This window comes from Hyperolius riggenbachi, chromosome 5, assembly GCF_040937935.1.
Source record: "Hyperolius riggenbachi isolate aHypRig1 chromosome 5, aHypRig1.pri, whole genome shotgun sequence".
NCBI classification, from domain to species: domain Eukaryota; kingdom Metazoa; phylum Chordata; class Amphibia; order Anura; family Hyperoliidae; genus Hyperolius; species Hyperolius riggenbachi.
Window position 1 is genome coordinate 26115734 of NC_090650.1, and position 16755 is coordinate 26132488.

Here is a 16755-nt window from a genome sequence, read left to right on the forward strand (position 1 = left end):
CGGAGAGGAGGCGGGGAGAGCCAGCTACAGTAGCCGCGCACATGGCTACTTAATATTCACTGCACTGGCGGCCGCTGATTGGCCGGCGGGACCACGTGATGCAGAGTGTCTCGCTCCGCATCACGTGGTCCCGCTGGCCAATCGGCGCCACTCTGGGAGACATTATAGGACTCGAGCCGCCTAACGCGGCTCACTCTACCGTCGGCTCTTGCAGCACCATACGTTGTGTTAGGTGCACGTTATGCGACCTTAACGTGCCACCTAATGCAACGTCTTGGTGTGCAAGAAGCCTCAGTCCACAGGTTTGCTTGAACAACCAAACCTTGCATATTCTGCACAAATGTGCTTTATGTGACCAAAGAAGGCAACATCACCCCAAGCATACAGAAAGTGTAACCTGAAGACTCTATTCGAGATATATTGTTATACGGGAATTACATTCCACAATTAGAGACACTGAAGCGAAAAAAAATTATGATGATTTGCATGTGTAGTACAGCTAAGAAATAAATAAAACATTAGGAGCAGAGACATAAGTCTAATATTGTTTCCAGTACAGGGAGAGTTAAGAAACTCCAGTTGTTATCTATGCAAAAGAGCAATTGAGCTCCACGACTTTGAGCTCTGTTTTCTGAAGCTTGTTATCTCAAATGTCAGTCATTATATTCTTTTTTTTTTTTTTTTTTTTTTTTTTTTTTTTCTGCAGAGAAGGGTTCAAAAGTTCACTGCTGCTCTGTGAAATCATTTAGAATGCTGAGTAGTATGTAAACTGCAAATATTAGAGAATGATGCAATGTTATAAAAATAAACTATATAACTGAAAAATAAAATTATGAGAATATTTTCTTTGCTACTAATGTTCTAGTAATTATCCGTGCTACACAACCAATTCATTCTATCATCATTTTTTTTTTTCCGCTTCAGTGTCTCTTCAATTGCCACATACAGTGCCCGCTAACCGGTATACATTTAGCATATCGATTTACCTAAAATGGCAGTGTATCTTTTATAAATTCCAGACTATTAACCACTTGAGGAACACAGTGGTAATCCCGCCTAAAGACCAGGCACATTTTCTCTAAAAGGGCCACTGCAGCTTAAGGCCAAGCTGCAGGGCTGCACAAGACAGCACACGAGTGATTCCCCCCTACCAACAAAGCTCTCTGTTGGTGGGGTCTAATCGCCCCCAAGTTTATTTTTATTTTTTTTATAAATGTTTTTTTTTTTTTTACTGTTTCTGACTATTTTTTTATTTTTTAAACCCCCCCCCCCCCCTCTCCCCCCCAGCCAGCCAATTGCGGCGATCGGCTGTCATAGGCTTCTGCCAGCCATGTGACACAGTACAGCGCTGCAGCTGATCTCAGCGCTGTACTAACAGTAAAGACGGCGGTTTTATCATCTAACAGTCTCCAGAGCAGCTATGAAGGCGGGGCGGAGCTCCGTCCCCCGAGCAGGAGATGCGAGCACATGCACCCTGCGCGCGATCTCCTTGGGCGGTCCTGGGGCTGCCGCCACGCCCATGGGCGTGGAGTGGTCTCCAGGTAGTTAAAAAGGAATGCTTAAGTCTCCAAAAAAAAAAAAAAAAAAAAATGACTTTTACTCACCCGAGGCTCCCCTCAGCCCCCTGCAGCTGAACGGTGCCCTCGATGTGTCCCTCCGATGCGCCTGGACTCGCCGGCGGCCACTTCCGGTTTGGCCGTCACCGGCTGACAGGCTGGGAACGCAGCTAATTAGCCGCGTTCCCGGCCCAAATAGCGCCCTCTATAATGCTATTGCGGCCTGGCACCAGCCTGTCGGCCGGTGACGGCCAAACCGGAATTGGCCGCCGGCGAGTCCAAGCGCATCGGAGGGACACGGCGAGGGCACCGTTCAGCTGCAGGGGCAGAGGGGAGCCCCGGGTGAGTAAAAGTCATTTTTTTAGGAGACTTAAGTATTCCTTTAAGACCTATTGTTTCACCTGTCCCAGATCAGATTGAACTGTTGTGCACGTTTCCTATTAACATACCAGTTTTTTGAAAGGGGAGGCCTTTATCTAGTCTCCTTGACAACAATGCGTCATGCCATCAGAAGGCGCCAGCGTGTACAGCACACTGTTAATTTAGACCACCCTGCGGGTTGCCGAATTAGTTTGCCCATCGCTGCTCTGGATCCACCGAAGGCTTCTTCTGTCCTCTTCCCAACCACCGTGGCTGCTAGGGACCCTCCTGAATATCATGACCACCCGCGACTGTGATCAGAAATCTGACAAGCTGACTTGTGAAGACTACAGCAGGTGTGGCAAACTCTGATACATACTGGGCCGACATTGAGCTCTGGGACCAAGTCCCAGGTTGACCTCAATGTCTACTGGCCACCTCTCTCCTTTCCTTTCTAAAGTTCCCTGGTGTCCAATAGCCCCCCTCCATCCCCTATACAGTTCTCTGATGTTTAGTGTCCCCCCCCTCCTTCCCCAATAGTGAAGGCTAACCTCGGCACTCCAGCTGTGGTAGAACTACAAGTCCCATGAGGCATTGCAATACTCTGATAGCTCTAAGCATAACTGGGGGAGGCAGAGGCATGATGGGATTTGTAGTTTTGTCACAGCTGGAGTGCCAAGGTTAGCAATCACTTCCCTATACAGTTCCCTGGTATCTAGTGCTTTCCCTCTCCCCATATGGCTTCCCTGGTGATCTAGGGCTTCACCTCCAATATAGCTTCTTTGGTGGTTTAGAGTGGGCCAAACATAATGCAAAGTGGGGAAACCTTATTGCAATAGATAGCGCTCATCCACCACCAGACACCCCATGAGGGATTAGACTCACCACGTTGGTGTGACCACTGTCAGACTGGTTAAAAATTCATTTATTGATAAAATTCACTCACATTTGACCAAACGGAATTAAAGGGATACTGTAGGGGGGTCGGGGGAAAATGAGTTGAACTTACCCGGGGCTTCTAATGGTCCCCCACAGACATCCTGTGCCCGCGCAGCCACTCCCCAATGCTCCGGCCCCACCTCCAGTTCACTTCTGGAATTTTTGACTTTGAAGTCTGAAAACCACTGAGCCTGCACGCCCGTGTCCTCGCTCCCGCTAATGTCACCAGGAGTGTACTGCGCAGACACAGACCATACTGGGCCTGCGCTGTGCGCTCTTGATGACATCAGCGGGATCGAGGACACGGCAACGCAGGCGCAGTGGTTTTTAGACTTTAAAGTCTGAAATTCCAGAAGTGAACCAGAGGCGGGGCCAGAGCATCGGTGAGTGGCTGCGCGGGTACAGGATGTCTGTGGGGGACCTTTAGAAGCCCCGGGTAAGTTCAACTCCTTTTCCCCTGACCCCCCCCTACAGTATCCCTTTAACCATCTTAGCGGTATGGACGAGCTCAGCTCGTCCATCACCGCCGATGGCTGCCGCTCAGGCCCTGCTGGGCCGATTTTGACGAAATAAAGAGCAGCACACGCAGCCGGCACTTTGCCAGCCGCGTGTGCTGCCCGATCGCCGCCGCTCTGCGGCGATCCGCCGCGAGCAGCGGCGAAAGAGGGTCCCCCCAGCCGCCTGAGCCCTGCGCAGCCGGAACAAATAGTTCCGGCCAGCGCTGAGGGCTGGATCGGAGGCGGCGGGCGTCAGGACGTCGGCTGACGTCCATGACGTCACTCCGCTCGTCGCCATGGCGACAGGAGAAGCCAAACACGGAAGGCTGCTCATTGCGGCCTTCCGTGTTAATTTTGGCCGCCGGAGGCGATCGGAAGAACGCCTCCGGAGCGCCATCTAGTGGGCTTTCATGCAGCCAACTTTCAGTTTTTTTTTTTTTATTTACAAAAAACCCTCATGCAGCCGCCCTGGCGATCTTAATAGAACGCCAGGGTGGTTAAGCTATGCACAACCTTCTTTTATGTGAGGTTTAAAGCGATCTAACACACAGCATTACAACTTTGCTTTAAAAGATTGCTTACAGCTTAGAAACTATTATGCCAGAATTTTTTTTTTTTTTTTTAGCAGAAATTCACTGAGTGGGTTAAACATGACATTTTAGTGTTGGATTTAACTAGGAATCCGCATGCTGAGGTTTAGTTACAAATGTATCTTTGTTTGGAATGCAAATAGACCTCTGAAAAGCCTGCTGGGGAAGCCCTCTTTGTTCTCTCAGAGAGGTGTTTGTTTATTACATTGTAAATAGATACATTTGTAACTAAACCTAAGCACAGAGGAGGATTTCTAGCTAAATGCAGCACTAAAATGTCATGTTTAATCCATTCAGTGAATTTCTGCTAAAAAAAAAATCTGGCATAATAGTTTCTAAGCTGTAAGCAATCTTTTAAAGCAAAGTTGAAACGCTGGGTGTAATGGCCCATACTCACGGGCTACAAATGTCGCCGCAACACGCGGCGCGCGCGTGTTGCAGCGACAGGTCGCCCGTGAGTATGCGGCGTTGCCCGGACGCGCACCCCGAACTGTCGCTCGTCGCTGATGTCGCCGGGCGATTGAACCGCTCAATCGCCTGGCGACAGTCGCCGCCTCAACTCCGCCGCAACTGTCGCTAGTCCGCGTGAGTACGCGGACTAGCGACAGCAACAAGATAAAAAATACATTGGGCTTCCGGCGGGGGGAGGCGCAACAGCGACAGCTTCCGCCGCATCAGCTGCCAGGTCCCTCCGCCGTGTGTATGCGGAGGGACCTGGCGACGAGCTGTCGCCGGCCTGTCGCGCACACGCTCACGTGTGCTGGCGACAGGCCAAAAAGTTGCCCGTGAGTATGGGCCATTAGACCACTTTAACTACTGCTGGATCCATATACCACCACGCGCTGAAGTGGGAGGAGTTGGCAACCCTTAGTGCTGGATGGTGCACATTGCAGGGCGATCTTTGACCAGTCTGACAGTGGTCACACCAATGGGGTGAGTCTAATCCCTCACGGGGTGTCTGGTGGTGGATCCAACAACACGGATGAGCGCTATCTATTGCAATAAGGATCTACAAACAAGTTCACCACGGCTTTTTAGAAGAGCACCTGTGCAGAGACTGTTTAATCGGCATTGCTGTGTCTTAGTGGACTTTATCCTATCACTAATGGTCAGTTGTATTGTTTAGTATACATCTAGTGTAGCGCTTTCATTATACTTTTTGAAAGTGGGGAAACCACCTGAGTGCCAAATCTGATGGCTCAGGGGGCCAGATTTGACCACGGGCCGGAGTTGGACATGTATGCTCTACAGGATCCAAAGGCTTCCTTCTTCTTACGTAAGTATTCGTTTTTTTGTGATCCGAGGTTTGCCTCAGGTGCACGTAAAGAAACATAGTGAAATATTTTTATACTTCCTGCAACTCCTACCAATTCAGGTAAATGTAATCTTTTATTGTGTACTTGTGCTCAGTTTTATGCAGGGAATACACGGTTCGTTTTTGCCTTCGTTTAAACCTTCGTTTCGATTGTGCCTTTTGTCCTTTTCGATCCCGAAATAATCGGTCATACGGTTAATATCACCACCCACGGTTTCGTTTTTTTTTTTCGATTCTGATGGTTTCGTTTTTCCAATGATCGAAGGCTGCAAAGAAACGAAACGAAAATCCCTTTTTACAGGGACGGACTAACATAAACGAACATATAATCGATCTGAACAGCCATCAAGCCTACCAATGGCTCGATTAGATGGATAAAGAGAGATAATATCAAACATGTTCGATCACTAGTCGTTCGTTTTTGGGGTCTATTAATCGAAACTATAATGAGATTATGACTATTTTCACATACGTTTTCAACACTCGATTCGTTTACCGAACGAATCGAAGGTTTAAACGAAGGCAAAAACGAACCGTGTATTCCCAGCATTAGTCTTTGGAATAAGCCAGCGATAGGCCAGTAAGTTTGCCGATCATTCCCTGAGATCTGTACTCCATTGCTGATGGTAGCGGCTGTCTTGCAGGAAGAAGAATAAGAGCCATCGAGACATCAAGAGGATGCAGTGTGAGTGCCCCCTGCTGTCTAAAGAGGAGCGAGCGCAGGGGGACGTGGCCTGCGGGGATGACTGCCTCAACCGGCTGCTTATGATCGAATGGTAAGAATGTGGGTGCCGTAAAGTGATCTGGGGTAACCTAGCGCACATTACCTGTTGCCTGGAAGCTGTAACAGAGCAGAGGGCGGGGCAATATCTGCTCAATCAGTGAGCCCAGCTGCTGGTGGCCAGTTAGTCGTTTACCAGAGTTCATTGTCCTGAATGACCCAATACAGCAGTCTATTAAAGAGAACCTGAACTGAAAATAAAAAGTAAAAATAACCATACACAGGTCATACTTACCTCCTGTGTAGTCTACTCCTCAATCTTTTTCCTCTCCTGCATCCCATTTGGCCACTGTGATCAATGGAATTCTCCGTCCTCCATTTTAAAAATGGCCATTACCCCATAACAGCTTCCTGGTCAGCACACTGTTAAACTGTAACATCGCCCACTTGAGCCATAGGGAAACATGGACATTACCTTGCACATTCAGTTGTAACTGACAGCTGCTGATATATAACTGACAGCAACTGGTGTATTTCATTTCTGACAAAATATTGTCAGAACTGGAAGGGATCACTGTAAGAAGAAAATGGCGAGCTTCTGAGAGGAACTGGCGGTGAGGTTAGTGTATAATAATCATTTGCAGCTACATCATGTGTTTATTTTAAATAATTTTACTCACTACAGGTTCCCTTTAAGTATTGATAAGCGTACTTGGGGCGATTTGTGACATGATAAATAATAAACGTGTGTGTACGGTACGAAACTTATTAATCACCAGGATGTTTTACTTGTGTTTTTTTTTTTTTTTTGCTGCCTGAAAGAGTCAATTTCAAGGCATGGAAGTGACAGCTTTTGTCTTGTCGGCACCTTGTCAGGAGTATAGTAACCATCACTGATAAGCAAATTACAGCCATAAAAGTGTTCCTGGCAGAATACAACCTCTGAGGGCAGGAGGGAGATAAAATACATGAACTATTCACTTTTTTTTTTTTTTTTTACTCTGGGAAACCTAATAGGCTACCACTGATTAAAGACAGTAAAACATTCAACCTACTTTGTAAATGTTTAGATATAAAAGAAAACCCTGGGATACTTTAAGAAGGTCACACTGTAGACACCCTGCAGATTTATTGCAGGATTTGTATCAGCTGGAACAAAACATTTTTTTTAGGTGATCAGAAGACAAAAACGTGCACCTTGCATCTGAGTAGTTTAATCTCTCAGGTAGCCGTACATGTACCATGACGCTTGGTCACGCTGCGTATGTTTCACTGTATGTTCTCACACTGCAAGCACCACGTTTGCTGCTAATCTCCAGCAATCGCAGCAGTGAGATCATTACCATATACTTGGCGATTAGCAGTAAACGCCCGCTAATCGCTTGAGCGTGAATGGGCCCTAAAGGTCGTTATGCTGTTGCTTATCTTTTAGAGCAGAGAGGTAGTTCTGAGTTCAGGTCCGCTTTAGTACTTCTGTGCTACGGAGCCCGTGTGTGTTGGGCACAGTCATAAGTAGAGCTGGTTCTGTAATTAGCACTATATCAGTATAACTGTCGTATTACGACTAAGGCAGCGGTCACACTTGTCTTTCAGTTTCTACACTTTTCAGAAAACTGAAAGACAAGTGTGACCCCTGCCTTACAACAGCAAATGTAATTTATAGAGAAAACTGACAAATTGCGCAAGATGTCAGTTTTTTTTCTGCGTGTGAAATCTACATTCAAGTGTGACCTAGCTCATTGATTAACATGAGTTCTCAGTTGAAAACAGTTTTTCTGTGCAGAAAACGCGCACGAAAGCCGACAAGTGTGACCCCTGCCTCAAGCCGATTCTTACTCCTGTTATCTGCCATCTCTTCTAGCTCCTCCCGATGCCCGAATGGGGATTACTGCTCCAACCGGCGATTCCAGAGGAAGCAGCATGCCGACGTGGAGGCCATCCTGACGGATAAGAAGGGCTGGGGGCTGCGTGCCGGGAAAGAACTGAAACCGTAAGAACCTGCGGTACAGAGCTGGCTCAGTGTTCATGTGTATCTCTGCACTAGGGATGGTCTATGACAGGCATGGGCAAACTCGGCCCTCCAGCTGTTAAGGAACTACAAATCCCATAATTCATTTGCCTTTATGAGTCATGACTGTGGCTGTCAGACTCCTGCAATGCATTGCGGGACTTGTAGTTCCTCAACAGCTGGAGGGCCAAGTTTGCCCATGACTGGTCTATGAGATGCTAAGAATTCTGAGTTCATGCAAATGTTATGCTGATTGAATGCAAATCTATGCAGCTTGGAAATGGGTTAATCGGGTAAATATGGCTTTAATTGTTCCATTTGTAAAGCCTTGTACACTCATACAAGCAAGGTCGCCAGAGCTGGATCGGGACTCAGGTCATTTGGGCGAGAGTGTGGGGGCTGAGGATGTACGGGCGCCTAGCTGCTGTCTCATTGGCCCATCCCTACACTGCACACCAAACCGCACAAAAGGAACCTAAAGCCTGCTTTACAAAAAAAAAAAAAAGTTTTGTTTTTGGTGTATCTTCCAAGGACTGCACCATGTTCTCATTCAAGAGAAACTCCGACCAAGAATTGAACTTTATCCCAATCAGTAGCTGATACCCCCTTTTACATGTGAAATCTATTCCTTTTCACAAACAGACCATCAGTCGGCGCTGTATGGCTGATATTGTGATGAAACCCCTCCCACAAAAATTTGTACGTAGTCTTGGCAGTTTCCTGTGTGTGAACCTTGCTGCATTGTGGGAGATAGCTGTTTACAGCTGTTTCCAACTGCCAAAAAAGCATGCAGCAGCTACATTACCTGCCAGCAGTAAAAATGTCACCATGTAATAAATGTCAGAATATAAATCGGGGATTTAAAATATTTTACAATGAGCAAACACTGACTGAATCATTTATACATAATTATTGTAAAAATGAAGTATTTTTTATTAAATTTTCACTGAAGTTCCTCAGTGAATGTCAACTAAAATTAAAAAAAAAAAACCTATGGTGAGGGAAAGCTCTGTCTGGGTCTCTCTGTGGGTCTCTCTGTGTGTATTCATGCACAGCAGTGGACTGCACGACGTCACCAGGTGGCGATGTGCTGTCCTTACAGTGGTATCTCCTCGAAGCCGTACAGAGTACACTACAGCATAGCTGACGCAGTTAGAAGAGGACAGCGCCGCCTGATGACGCTGTGCTGCTCGTGCATGAATACAGAGAGGACAGGCCTGCAGGTCCAAAGCCCTGTGTGTAGCCCTGCCACAGTATCAGCAACAGCATTCAGAGGAGCGTTTCCATGAACTGCTACAGCCTTCCCAAGCCTACTCACCGGACATGGTCACCTCCAGCCTCAGAAGCCTGACCGCGTCCAGCCCAGGAGCTTCCCAAGTGCAGGATTCCGGGGAAAATGAGGGTTGGTGGCACCCCAAGCACACAGACCTGCACCCCCTCCCAGCGTAATTCCCCAACACCTCCAACGCTACAACCACCCCCCATTACCCCCGTCCCACCCCACTGTCCCCAGGAGAAATGTCATACTGCAAACCAGTCCTCAGACCGAAAAAAAAAAGTGAGACACTGGGCACAGACAGAGAGAGAGAGAGAGACACAGTGGGCACAGAGAGAGAGACACACTGGGCACACAGAGAGAGAGAGAGAGACTGGGCACAGAGAGAGAGAGAGAGAGACTGGGCACAGAGAGAGAGATAGACAGAGGAGACGCAGAGGGGGCAAAGTGAGACACAGACAAAGGGGGACACAAGGAGAGGGGAACAGAGAGGTACAGGGGGAACAAACATGCACAGAGGGGGAACAAAGCTTGATTTAAAGGAAATTGTGAATCAAATTGAAATTGTGATTTCGGACGGAAATTGCTCAATTCAATTTTTTCCTAAAGTTGTTCAGGCCTACAAGGGATGGTGTCTGCATTACAGCGCCACTTGGTGCTGGAAGAGGGGTGATGAAAGAGTTTCTTTCACCACCCCTCTTCCACCACCAAGTGGCACTTTAATGCTGACGCCATCCCCTGGATCCTGATCACGTCATATCACGTGATTGGGACCCAGAAGACATGTAGGAAGTTCAGCGCCGCTGCCGTGGGTGGAGGAGAAGCTGTTCTAATTGTCTTGACCGGTAACTTTAACTGCTCCCTGCTTGCTCTGCACGGCTGCGCTAAGCTGCCCTGGCACAAGTTGTCTGACAACTCGTGCAAGTTGGTTAAAAGGTTAATCTTGCTTTTGCGGAACGAGCCCTGACCCCTCTTGCATGTCCCTGTCAGGAATACGTTTGTGCTGGAGTATTGCGGAGAAGTTTTGGATCACAAGGAGTTTAAGGGGAGAGTGAAGGAGTACGCCCGCAACAAGAACATCCACTACTACTTCATGGCTCTGAAGAACGACGAGGTGAGGCTGCAATGATGTCATATCTGTGATGTAACCACCACCGAGACTTAAAGGGAACCAGAGGTGAGAAGAATATGCATTGCCTGGCTGTCCTGCTGATCCTCTGCCTCTTAACCAGCTGAGCGGTCTGGACGAGCTCAGCTCGTCCATCACCGCCGGAGGCTGCCGCTCAGGCCCTGCTGGGCCGATTTTCATCAAATAAAAAGCAGCACACGCAGCCGGCACTTTGCCAGCCGCGTGTGCTGCCTGATCGCCGCCGCAGTGCGGCGATCCGCCGCGTGCAGCGGCGAAAGAGGGTCCCTTCAGCCGCCTGAGCCTAGCGTAGCCGGAACAAAAAGTTCCAGCCAGCGCTAAGGACTGGATCGGAGGCGGCTGACGTCGGCTGACGTCCATTACGTCACTCCGCTCGTCGCCATGGCGACGAGGTAAGCGAAACACGGAAGGCTGCTCATTGCGGCCTTCCGGGTTACTTCTGGCCGCCGGAGGCGATCAGAAGAATGCATCCGGAGCGCCCTCTAGTGGGCTTTCATGCAGCCAACTTTCAGTTGGCTGCATGAAATAGTTTTTTTTTAATTGGAAAAAAACCCTCCCGCAGCCGCCCTGGCGATCTTAATAGAACGCCAGGGTGGTTAATACTCCTAGCAATAGACCCTGACTCGCACTACTGAGGCAAGAAGATCAACAGGACAGCCAGGCAACTGGTATTAAAAGGAAATACATATGGCAGCCCCCATATCCCTCTCACCTCTGGTTCACTTAAAAGGGGCTGATTTGTCTTTGTTTTGTTCTTTTGTTTTTTTTTTTTTAGTTTAATAGCAGATTTATTAAATGTCAGAAAGTAAAATCCTCTCACCGCTCTTGGTCATATGAACGGAGTTGTTGTTTACTTAAAGCGGGCTGGTCAGACACAAAATCAAATTCCATTTACCCACTGCTGTTTATTATGCAGTTTACAACCTGACCTTGCATTGCAAGCATTCCAATATAATCATAAATGTTTCTGCTGTAATGAATCTTATCACGGTCAGCCTGGCTCTATTTGGTACATTGCCGATGGGAGGGAAGCTTGTAATCTCCCCTCCCACATTCCTGCTCCTCACTGATTGGCTGAGGGCAGTTCAGAACTTGGTGCTAGCGCTTCATCGCTGAGAATAACCACACCTTCCTTTTGATATTTATTGGAGGGGATGTATGACACCCCCCTTCCTCCAAATGTTATGGATTATTGGTAAAATATAACACACACAGTCATTTGATGACCAAGTTTGTGAGCTTTGAGCTCCTCAGCATCCATAATGTGAGAATGGAAGCAGTTATAATTTTCCCATTGAAGTCAAATGTGATTGGCGGTTAGTGACTCCACTGCCTTTTTTTTCTGAATTTTATCCCCAATGACCGACTGTAGCAGGTTTGAGGGCTCTGTCACAGTGTAAGAATGGCAGCAATTTAGATATTCCCCTTGAAAATCAATTGGTGAATTTTGATTGGCTGTTTTAGGCTCCACCCACTTTCCTGAATATTAATCCCAGTCACCCAGTGGCCAATTGTGGCAAGTTTGAGAGCCCTGCCATTAACAGTGTAAGAATGGGTGCAGTTTATATTTTCCCATATAAAATTAATGGCTGAAATTTGGCTGTTTTATGCTCCACTCACTCTTCCTGAAATTTTAACCTTGCTGACCAACTGTGCCAAGTGTGGGGACTCTGGCTTGATTACTGTGAGAATGTCAGCCTTTTACATGTTTCCATTGACACGAATGTGTGGAATCTGATTTGCTGTTTGTAGCTCCGCCCAAGTGTGCAGGGGGAACGCGAGACCCCCAGAACATATCATCCCAGGTAGTAAGGGATCTGTGTACCGATACATGCTGCAACAATTGTGAGAACCGCTGATCTAACATAAACTAACCCCTTCCTGCAAAATAGACATACATGAACGTCCTATTTGTGCACCTTTAGTGCAAATAGGGTGCTTATGTAAAAGTCTATTCTGCGGAAGTGTAGGCACATGGCAAACACGCATTTATTCCCCTCGTCCTATGGCAGCAAGTGGTTAAAATGTGAACGCAAATCTAGTCTGCCTTACAAAATGTCCTCCACTACTAAATGTACTGCAGTAACCTGTACAGACCCCACTCCCGGGTCAGGCCCATGGATCCAGAAAGCGGACACTGACCTCGTTGTTGTCTCTTCCCAGATCATTGACGCCACCTTGAAAGGAAACTGTTCCCGATTTATGAATCACAGCTGTGACCCCAACTGTGAGACGCAGAAGGTGAGTCTGATCCGGAGACGGGGATCTTTCTGTATAAAAGTCTAAACTCTATTACCCTTCACGTGGAAGCTGAGGGTTGGTTTGTAGGATTCCTTTGTTGAATATGTTTACCAATACATCATAATAACTTAGTGTATCGCGCGTACATGAAAAAAGGCACAGGGGAAAAAAGGGGTGCAGGGGGTTGTCTCTAGTAGAATATTGCTATTCTACTATTTCCCCTTTCTGGTCATGTCTAACGGTTAGACTCTAACCCTAACATCACCCCTGGTGGTGTCTAAACCTTAATTGTGCAGTCTTGCTGCTATGCAAATTACTGCTTTGCATAGCGGCAAGCCTCGGCGCCTGCTATTTAACTCTCACCTCCCTGCACTCAAATTTTCTCCCAATGCTGCAAATTGCAGTCTTTTATAATAAGAGGCTGTGGCAGCACCCATTTTTTCCAAGGTGTCTACTGCGCCCTTTTTTTCCTGTTCCGGTGTAAAGCACTCTTCGCATTGCAGCACTGGAGCTCCAGGTTCTATACCTGCTTAGAACACTATCTGCATGGAGTTTGTATGTTCTTCCTGTGTTTTGTGTAGATTTCCTCCACACTTAAGGTGCCCATACACACATCGATTGTCCCAATCTGATTAAATCTGAAGGGAATCTATTCCTTTAAATGTTAAATGCAATAGATTTAGACCAAAAAAACCATCAAGTGTAGATTAGACAGGCTGGAAAATGTAGGTTGTTTGGGGGCAGGACAGGAGTTGGAGGATGATGGGCCCAAACCTTACACTGCATCGAACAGTGCAATGCGGCAGTTTGATCCATTTTCAATAGAACCCCTTCTAGAGTCTCTTAACCACCTTAGTGGTATGGATGAGCTCAGCTGGTCCATTACCGCCAGAGGGTGCCGCTCAGGCCCTGCCGGGCCGATTTTGATAAAATAAAAAGCAGCACACGCACCCAGCACTTTGCCAGCCGCGTGTGCTACCTGATCGCCGCCGCCTTGCGGCGATCCGCCGCGTGCAGCGGCGAAAGAGGGTCCCCCCCCTGCCGCCCGAGCCCTGCGCAGCCGGAACAAATAGTTCCGGCCAGCGCTAAGGGCTGAATCGGAGGCGGCTGACGTCAGGACGTCGGCTGACGCCCATGACGGCACTCCGCTCGTCGCCATGGCGACGAGGAAAGCCAAACAAGGAAGGCTGCTCATTGCAGCCTTCCTTGTTACTTCTGATTGCCGGAGGCGATCAGAAGAACGGATTCGGAGCGCCCTCTGGTGGGCTTTCATGCAGCCAACTTTCAGTTGGCTGCATGAAATAGTTTTTTTTTTAAATTTAAAAAAAACCCTCGCGCAGCCGCCCTGGCGATCTCAATAGCACGCCAGGGTGGTTAAAATCAATGTGAGATGTGTGGTAGGAATTGATACATTTCTGAAAGGAATTGTGTTAAAACATTTAGGAGGAAATCTATGAAAGTATGGCCATCTTTTAGATATTTGCAATATTAGACTATGACTATGGTAGGATTAGACTGTGAGCTCCTCTGAGGACAGTCAGTGACATGACTATGTACTCTGTAATGTGCTGCAGAAGATGTCAGTGCTATATAAATACCATATATAATAATATGGAAGGGCATTAGACTATGGCTATGGTAGGATTAGATTGTGAGCTCCTGAGGACAGTCAGTGACATGACTATGTACTCTGTAAAGTGCTGCAGAAGATGTCAGTGCTTTATAAATACATAATTATAATAATTTGGTAGGACATTAGACTATGACAAGACAAGACAAATAACATTTATATCGCGCTTTTCTCCTGGCGGACTCAAAGCGCCAGAGCTGCAGCCACTAGGGCGCGCTCTATAGGCAGTAGCAGTGTTAGGGAGACTTGCCCAAGGTCTCCTACTGAATAGGTGCTGGCTTACTGACAGGCAGAGCCGAGATTCGAACCCTGGTCTCCTGTGCCAGAGGCAGAGCCCTTAACCATTACACCATCCAGCCACCACAGGATTAGTAAGCTATGTTTTCTTCATTGCAACAGCAAAATAAACAGGGTAAGGGTCCATTTCTATTCCTGCGCACAAGAGCAATAGCTCTGCATTGCAATCGCGTAAGCAGTAATCTTCACTAGCTGCGATTGTGCCATATAGTCGTTGAACGGAGCAGTGGAGGAAAATGAGCACCGCAATTTACGTGTAAATCACGGTGCTCTAGCGATCAGCAAAACTGCTGCTACTGCTCGCAGCAATTGGAATAGGGCCCTAATTCAACAAGAAAATCAGGTTTGCATAAGAGTACCGCTAGGCTTTTAAGCAGGAAAAAAGAAAACCAAATATACTGTACTGTATATGCACACCTACTCGGGATTTACCAATCGGAATCAAAGTTAATTGGAGCAGATTCACAACCAAGAGAAAAAAGGCAGCACAAACATTTGTCACTTTTGCATTAGTTTTCCCTCCGTTTTGCATGCACTTGTGTTGATAAATCTGCCCCATTGTCTTGTACCTGTCTGATAATACAAGCCTGTCTTTAATTATTCTTGTAATATGCAGCAAACCCATACCTGTGTGTGCTAGATGGCTGTGGATGCAGCTTCTGTCTGTCAGTAGTAGATCTTGTCCCATATGGTGTGTGTGTGCTACTCTGCTATCCCAGTAGTGTTGTCCGGATCATGAACGATTCGGATCTTTGATCCGAATCTATTTTGTGAGTCGAATCATCCGAATCATCAAAATGAGTGATTCGGATCGCAAAAGGGGCGGGCCAGGAGCGACACGCCCCCTCTCAGCGGGCAGCGGGGTCCTGGAAGCAGAGCAGAGATGGATCGCTCTGTTTGATGGGAGCCAACCTTGCAGGGAGACAGGTAGATGAGAGAGAGAGGGGACATGGGTGCCACTGCCAGATGTGTGTAGAGCACACATACTGGCTATAATATGCTGCTGATTATAGGCTGTCTGTTCCGTAGTTGTGCACAATGAACACATTGGAAGCTTTTGGCTCAGCTCAGCACAGCTCAGTAACTTTGCAGGCACTGTGATTGCAGCGCAATATGATCCTCCTGCACTGCTCTAAACAGCTGCACTTTACTTCTGGGAATGCTTTGCGGAATTCTTTCTTTCACTGTGCGACGTTTGCATTCAAAGTACACAGATGAGCATATAGGTGAAATACATGTAAAGCATATGATTGCAGCATGTGGGTATTGTGTGCAAGCAAACATTTATGCTCTCTGCTCGTCCCTCCTTCCTTCTCTGTCCACTCCCTGCACTCTGTCCATCTTCTCCCCTTCTCTGTGTGTCCACCCCCCTCCCCTTCTCCTGTCCACAGCGGGGAAAGACCTGTCCAGCTATTCATTTCACCCCCGAATGCTTCGGTAGTAAAATGATCCGAGATTCGGTTTAAAGATCCGGATCTTTTCAATGATCCGATTTGAATCATCCGGATCATTGAAAAGATCCGAACTTACCATCTCTACTCTGTTATCCCAGTATCCCTGTGCTTGTGTCTCCTCCCTCCAGAGAACATCCCAGAATATTCTCTAGCTCCTGTCCAATCAAATGTCCCCAGCCACTAACAGGCAGAGCTTTCCCACCACCCCTTTCCTTCTCACAGAGCATGCCCAGTGATTTCTGGCCATCCTATGAAAAACAAGTTTGTTTGTTTTTTTTCTTGAATCTCACACTGGCATGTTCCCAGTAGAGATGGGAAGTCCGGATCTTTTCAATGATTTGGATAATTCGAATCGGATCATTGAAAAGATCCGGATCTTTGATCCGAATCTTGAATCATTTTACTTGGGAAGCATTCGGGGGTGAAATGAATAGCAGGACAGGACTTTCCCTGCAGTGGACAGAGAAGGGGAGCGGGGTGGACAGACAGAGAAGCGGAGAAGATGGACAGAGGGCAGGGAGTGGACAGAGAAGGGAGGAGGGACGACCAGAGAGCAGAAATGTTTTTTTGCACACAATACCCACATGTTGCAATCATATGCTTTAAATATATTTCACCTATATGTTCATCTGTATACTTTGAATGCAAACGTCGCACAGTGAAAGAAAGCATTCCCCATCCCAATGTGTCCTTTTCTTACCGCCAACACTCATCATAAGGCTCA

At 47.3% G+C, this 16755-nt stretch overlaps 1 protein-coding gene across 2 annotated transcripts in view; it reads left to right on the forward strand.

The window, feature by feature from the left end:
- The window catches only part of SETD2 (SET domain containing 2, histone lysine methyltransferase), a 109772-nt gene that overhangs the window by 35909 nt on the left and 57108 nt on the right, over window positions 1-16755 (forward strand). For both annotated transcript variants that reach the window (XM_068235213.1, XM_068235214.1), the window contains 4 exons: window positions 5902-6033; window positions 7840-7968; window positions 10253-10376; window positions 12573-12650. In XM_068235213.1, coding sequence (XP_068091314.1) covers window positions 5902-6033; window positions 7840-7968; window positions 10253-10376; window positions 12573-12650 — 463 coding nt within the window. The remainder of the gene's footprint in view (window positions 1-5901; window positions 6034-7839; window positions 7969-10252; window positions 10377-12572; window positions 12651-16755) is intronic.